General features: G+C 34.0%; 1 protein-coding gene across 1 annotated transcript; it reads right to left on the reverse strand.

Annotated features, from left to right (window-relative positions):
• Positions 1-1,930: 1,930 nt before the first annotated feature.
• LOC141685046 (uncharacterized) lies at positions 1,931-5,928 on the reverse strand. Its single transcript, XM_074490170.1, has 2 exons — positions 5,105-5,928; positions 1,931-2,186 (listed from the first exon to the last, which is right to left on the reverse strand). Exons 1-2 carry the CDS (start codon positions 5,926-5,928, stop codon positions 1,931-1,933), a joined length of 1,080 nt encoding a protein of 359 aa, XP_074346271.1.
• Between the last annotated feature and the right edge of the window lie 492 nt (positions 5,929-6,420).

The following is a 6,420-nucleotide window of genomic DNA, read 5'->3' on the forward strand; positions in this document are numbered from 1 at the left end:
ATTTTACAGATAAATCAACAATAATAGAATAATCTCTGGAAAAATTATTTTAAAATACTAGAACATAAAAATAAATTTATTTATCATTTTTAGAAAGTTATGAGGACTACGCCAGAGATAATAAAATAAATTTCACACTTTGATCATTCACTGATAATTTTATAAAATTATATAGGGATCAAATAATCCTTAATTTATCCATTAAATCCTTTTAAAAATAATTAAAAACTCGTAAATCACAGAATCACACTTATAACTTTCTAATATCATATATTCATGTTATAACATCAACCACATTTCATATTTGCATATCTCTACACATAATTTCCTTTTTTAATTGTTAATTACGCGTATAACAATTACCCAGTAATTCGAATAACAATATAACTTTCACAATTACGAATCCATATAACAGAAACATTGAGAGGACTCGATATCTTTCATATTTTAATATAATCCACAAATTTTTTTATTCTTAATCTTATTTCATTTAATCCACCTTTCGTATAACGGGTCTCGTTCTACTTGATGGCCCAATGAAACGTAGCTTATGCCTTTTACTGACTCATCAAACTGGAACGAGATATTTTACGTTCCCTTTTACTATTTCACAAAAATTACACATAAGCCACAAAATTATATAAATTTATATTTTTATACTCATAAATCCACATAATCCATAAATAGATCACAAAACTATACTTTATTCATATAATTATATCGCGAAAATCCCAATCATTACAATCTACCCCCTTAAAAGGATTTTGTCCTCAAAATCTGACCTAAACAAACAAATGGGAATATTCTCACGCATTTCTCTTTCTAATTCCCGATTTGATTCTTCGATCTTAGGATTTCTCCAGAAAACTCTAACTAATGGTATAATCTTATTTCGAAGCGCTTTTTCTTTCCGATCTAAGATTTGAACGGGTTGTTCCATATAAGATAAATCTTGCTGAATGTCCAAAGATTCTGACTCAATTATATGACTGGCATCTGTATTATACTTCTTTAAAAGAGATACATGAAACACGTTATGGAGTTATTGCATCTGCGGAGGTAACGCTAACTCGTATGCCACTTTTCTGACTTGCTTTAACACTTCGAATGGTCCAATATATCTGGAGCTCGGCTTTTTTTTTCTTTCCAAATATGGATAAGCCTTTCCATGGAGATATCTTTATCAACACTTTGTCTCCGGGTTTAAATGACATATCCTTTCGATTCTGATATGCATACTTCCTTTCTCGATCTTGTGCAGCCGTCAATCTTTTGCGAATCAATTCCACTTTTTCCTTTGTTTGCTGAACTAATTTTGGACCCAACAGTTTGATCTCACCAACTTCATCCCAATTCGTAGGAGTTCTACATTTTCTTCCATACAACGCTTCATAAGGCGGCATACCAATATTGTGTGGTAACTGTTGTTATATTAAAATTCTATCAGCGGCAAGTGGTTATCCTAATTACCTTTGAAATCCAATGCACAAGTTCTCAACATATCTTCGATTGTTTGAATAGTTCTTTTGCTTTATCCGTCTATCTGCGGATGATACGCTATACTCATTTTCAATTTCGTACCCAAATGATCATGAAATTGTCGCAAAAATCTTGAGTTAAATATTGGGTCTCTATCAGACACGATAGATACTGGTACTCCATGACGCATTACGATTTTGCCCAGATACAACTTGACTAACTTTTCCAATGAGAATCTTTCGTTGATTGGCAAGAAATGCATGGACTTTGTTAGTCGATCATTGATCACCCAAATTGCATCATGATTAGCCTTTGTCTTTGATAATCCTACCACGAAATTCATCGTGATATGTTCCAACTTCCATTTAGGTATGTCTAGTGGCTGAAACAATCCACTCGGTCGTTGATGTTCTGCCTTTACTCACCGACAAGTATAGCACCTACTTATCCACTATGCAATTTCCTTTTTCATGTTTGGCCACCAATAGTTCTCTTTCAAGTCTTTGTACATTTTCGTACTTCCATGATGGATCAAAAACCTCGAATTATGAGCTTCGTGTAGGATCTCGTGCTTTAATTCCGCAACATTAGGAATCCAAATATGTGAACCAACTCTGTATATTCCTTTATCGTCCTTTTGAGCCTTAATCTCTTCTTCGGACAATTTATCATTCTCCTGATCCATCATTTGTGTAAGTGTGTATGCCCTGGATACAACACTATTGTGTTTATGTTATGAGACATTTGGATTATTAATTATGATTCTATGGATTATTCTTTAGTAATTTATTATATCTTTATTTTATACGATAAAATGTTAGATTAATAAATATCCTTGGAATATGATATGTAAATCTATATCTCTAAGCACGTGACTTAGAAATGAGATTATGAGAATAGTATTGATATTCCTAAAGGTCCCTAGTCAAGTATTATTGTTAAGGGATGATAATAAATATGTTGAGACTAGTGTATTTGTTGACTGATAATCATATCTCATTGATCATGGGTATGGTGATACTAAAGTCAAAACACAGGCACGTGTATTAGATGCATGATGTTGGATTGACCCGTTGTGAGATACCACATATTTATAGTGTCATAAGTTAATCTCACAGTGATAATGATGTATTGGTCCTTAGGCCTGAAATCATTATATTTCTATACGAGAATTAATATACTTTGATACTATTGAAAGTTATCCTTGACCGGGTAATAATAAAAGTAGACATTGGGTATATTATGAATCGTATGAGAAATATGAATAATCTAGATGGGATTTAGCCCTCCTATATTAAAGGAGTGATATTATTGGCCTCTTGATTGAGTAAGACTATAAAATGCATGGTCGTGCTTAAATACTGATTTGTTTAATAGTTTACTCATTGATCAAGGAAACAAGGATTAAACATTAACAGAGGATGACACAATGCATGCCTCGAGTTTGATCTATAATATAAGGATAAAGGGATTATATTACGTTGTACATTATTCACGAAAGGTTTAATTGAATCACCAATTATTAATATTACTTGGGGAGCAATGATGTATTACTACATGCCACTCAATGTTTATAATTTTATTATTAGAAAATAAAATTATTGCCAACGTAATAATAACCTAAAGGGTCACACACAAAGAACGTTTAAAATGGAGTGTTATTTAAATTATGAATTTAAATATTTTATTGTTATTAATTTGAATTTAATTATTAAATTAATTAAGTGAGACTTGATTAATTGTATATATATTAGAATTCAAATTTAATAGTAATATAAACCCGAAATCAGAATGGGTCATTTTTCAGAAGCCCGTTAGGTTTAGGGGGTTAGGCCTTAATCCTATCTCCCCTATATATATATATATATATATATATATATATATATATATTAAGATGTATATTAAGATTTATAATAGGATTTATATTTATAGTATTACTTGTCACATTACATTTTTGAGAAAAAACCCTAGCAGCTCTACATCTTAGAGAGGCTAGAGAGAAAGAGAGAAAGAGAGAGAGAGAGAGAGAGAGAGAGAGAGAGAGGCGACCAAATTGGCTAGTACCGGCTTCGGTGATCATTGGACGATCGAACGTTCGTGTGGATTCCTTGGAGAGCAGATCTTTGCAAGGAAGGCTGATATGGTTTATCAAGATCAGAACTTCCATTACAATCAGAAGAAAAGCTTTATTTAAGGTACATGATCCTATTCTCCATAATTATCCAGTCATTATACATAGATCCTATGGTAGGGATTCAAAATTTTTGTTTTCCAATGCGTTTTAATGCATGAATCCCTAATAATTTATTCTCGACTATGTCGAATCTTTTCCAGAACCTCTGGTTGAAATTCCATGGTACAAATCATTTCATTTGCTAACTTCGGATTTTGTATCTCTATTTCCAATTTCTCGAGTTCTTTGAGCAACTCTGCGGACGAAATTAACATATTCAACTTTTCTTTGCGGCTTAACGCATCTACTATAACATCCGCCTTTCCGGGATGATAATTGATCGTACAGTCGTAGTCCTTGATCAGTTCTAACCATTTCTTTTGTCTAATGTTCAATTCTTTCTGGGTGAAGATGTACTTCAAGCTCTTGTGGTCCGTATAAATTTCATATTTTTCTCCGTACAAATAGTGTCTCCAAATCTTAAGAGCAAACACAATTGCTGCCAATTCCAAATCATGCGTAGGGTATTTCTGCTCATAAGGCTTTGACTGACGAGAAGCATAAGTTATCATTTTTTAGTGATGCATCAATACACAACCTAATCCTTTATACGAAGCATCGCTATATATTACAAACTCGCCCTTCTCATCGGGTAGAACCAATACCGGTGCAGAGACTGACCTTTTCTTTAACTCCTGAATACTTTTTTCGCACATATATGTCCATATAAACTTCTCGTTCTTTCTTATCAATTTAGTCAATGGAATTGCTATTTTAGAAAAATCTTGTACAAATCATCGGTAATATCCAGCCAGTCCCAAAAGGCTTCTTACTTCCGTTGGAGTCTTTGGTCTTTCCCAACTCATAACAGCTTCAATCTTTGCAGGATCTACTTTGATGCCTATATTATTGACTACGTATCCAAGAAACTGAACTTCCTTTAACCAAAATTCACATTTCAAAAATTTAGCGTACAACTTCTATTTCCTTAAAATTTCCAAAACAATCTTCAAATATTCCATATGTTCTGCTTCCGTCTTGGAGTAAATCAAAATATCGTCAACGAATACTATTACGAACTTATCCAAGTATTTCTTAAACACTCGATTCATAAGATCCATAAAAGCAGCTGGCGCATTTGTCAATCCAAACGACATTACCAAGAATTCATAATGTCAATATCTCGTTCGAAACACCATTTTGGGTATATCTTCTGCCTTAATCTTTAATTTGTGATATCATAATCTTAAATCAATCTTCAAAAAACAGTTAGCTCCTTTTAGGTGATCAGATAAATCGTCGATAAGCAGTAGAGGGTACTTATTCTTGATAGTCAACTTATTGAGTTCGCGATAATCGATACACGATCTCATGCTTCCATCCTTCTTCTTTACGAACAACACCGGTGCACCCCACGGGGATACACTTGTTTGAATAACTCCTTTATCTAACAATTCATGCAACTGTGTTGCTAGTTCCTTCATCTCACTAGGCGTCATTTGATAAGGAGCTTTTGAAACTCGTTCCGTTCCGGAAGCTAAATCAATCGTGAATTGGATCTCTCGATCTGGAGGTAGTCCAAGTAATTCATCAGGAAACTCTTTAACCACAGGAATATTCTCAATCTTTAGGGATTCCTTCTCCACATCCTTAACGTGAGCCAAATAAGCTTCGCATCCTTGACGTAATGATCTCCTTGTCTGAATTACTATTAGATACTTCTTGTCTTGCTTCCTCCCTTTAAATATCACCTCAGTTCCATCCTTGGACCTCAATTTCATTTTCTTGCTTCTACATTCAATCTGCGCATCATGGTTTGCTAACCAATCCATTCCGAGTATGACGTCGAATTCTCCTAACTTAAACGGTATTAAGTCACTAGAAAAGTGCCGACCTTCTATAACAATATTGCAATTAGGACAAATTTTATTGGCAGTAACTCTTTCTTGATTTGCTACTTCGATAACCAAACTAGATTCTAAAGGGTATGAAACACACTTTAGTCTATCAATAACATTTTCATAGAAAAAAGATCTAGTTGCTCCAGAATCCATTAACACTTTGACTTCTACTGAATTTATAGTAAGCGTACCTGCTACCACATCTGCATCTTGCACTGCATCTTTTATTGTCATATTAAACGTCTGTGCCCTTGGCTGAACTGTTTGTGCTGGTGGAGGCGGTGGTTCAGCAATCCTAAAAACATTGGCTTTCTGAATAGGTTCCTTACAATTCCTTGACATATGGCCAACTTTTTCGCACTTGAAACAAGTCATCTCTGGCTTCCTCGCACTATTCGTGCATCCTAATGAGTAATGACCTTTCTAGTTGCACTTAAAACATGTCACATTTAGCTTGTTACATCTTCCAGGGTGTCTTTTTCTACAAGGGGTCTATTGCCCCTTGTCGATTGTCCAACTTTCTGAAAATGATTTTTTTGATTCCCATTTTCAGGCTTAAACTTCTGAAATCTCTGACTAGCATTGCTAACATTTTTCCCAAACTTTCCCCTAAACTTAGAGCTTTCTTGGTCCTGATCTGAATCCTCAAACTTCATTTTCTTTCCTTCATTTTCTCTTTTAGTTGCTTCTCTTTCTCCTACCATAATCATTGCTTTCTGTACCACAACAACATATGTTCTTATCTCAAGAAGAGCCACTTAACTCTGAATCCACGACTTAATCCCTTGTTGAAATCTTTTAGCTTTCTTAGCTTCTGTATTCACGTACTCTGGCACAAATATCACTAACTCTGAAAACTTCACCTCA

Source organism: Apium graveolens, chromosome 9 (genome assembly GCF_009905375.1).
Source record: "Apium graveolens cultivar Ventura chromosome 9, ASM990537v1, whole genome shotgun sequence".
Lineage (NCBI taxonomy): Eukaryota > Viridiplantae > Streptophyta > Magnoliopsida > Apiales > Apiaceae > Apium > Apium graveolens.

Excerpts from the sequence above, each read along its gene's own strand:
- LOC141685046 (XM_074490170.1), bottom strand. The coding sequence starts at position 5,928 with ATGACTTGTTTCAAGTGCGAAAAAGTTGGCCATATGTCAAGGAATTGT. Across the intron at positions 2,187-5,104 it reads GCAACACAGTTGCATGAATT|GGCATACACACTTACACAAA; the intron begins GTTAGATAAAGG and ends TGTTGTATCCAG.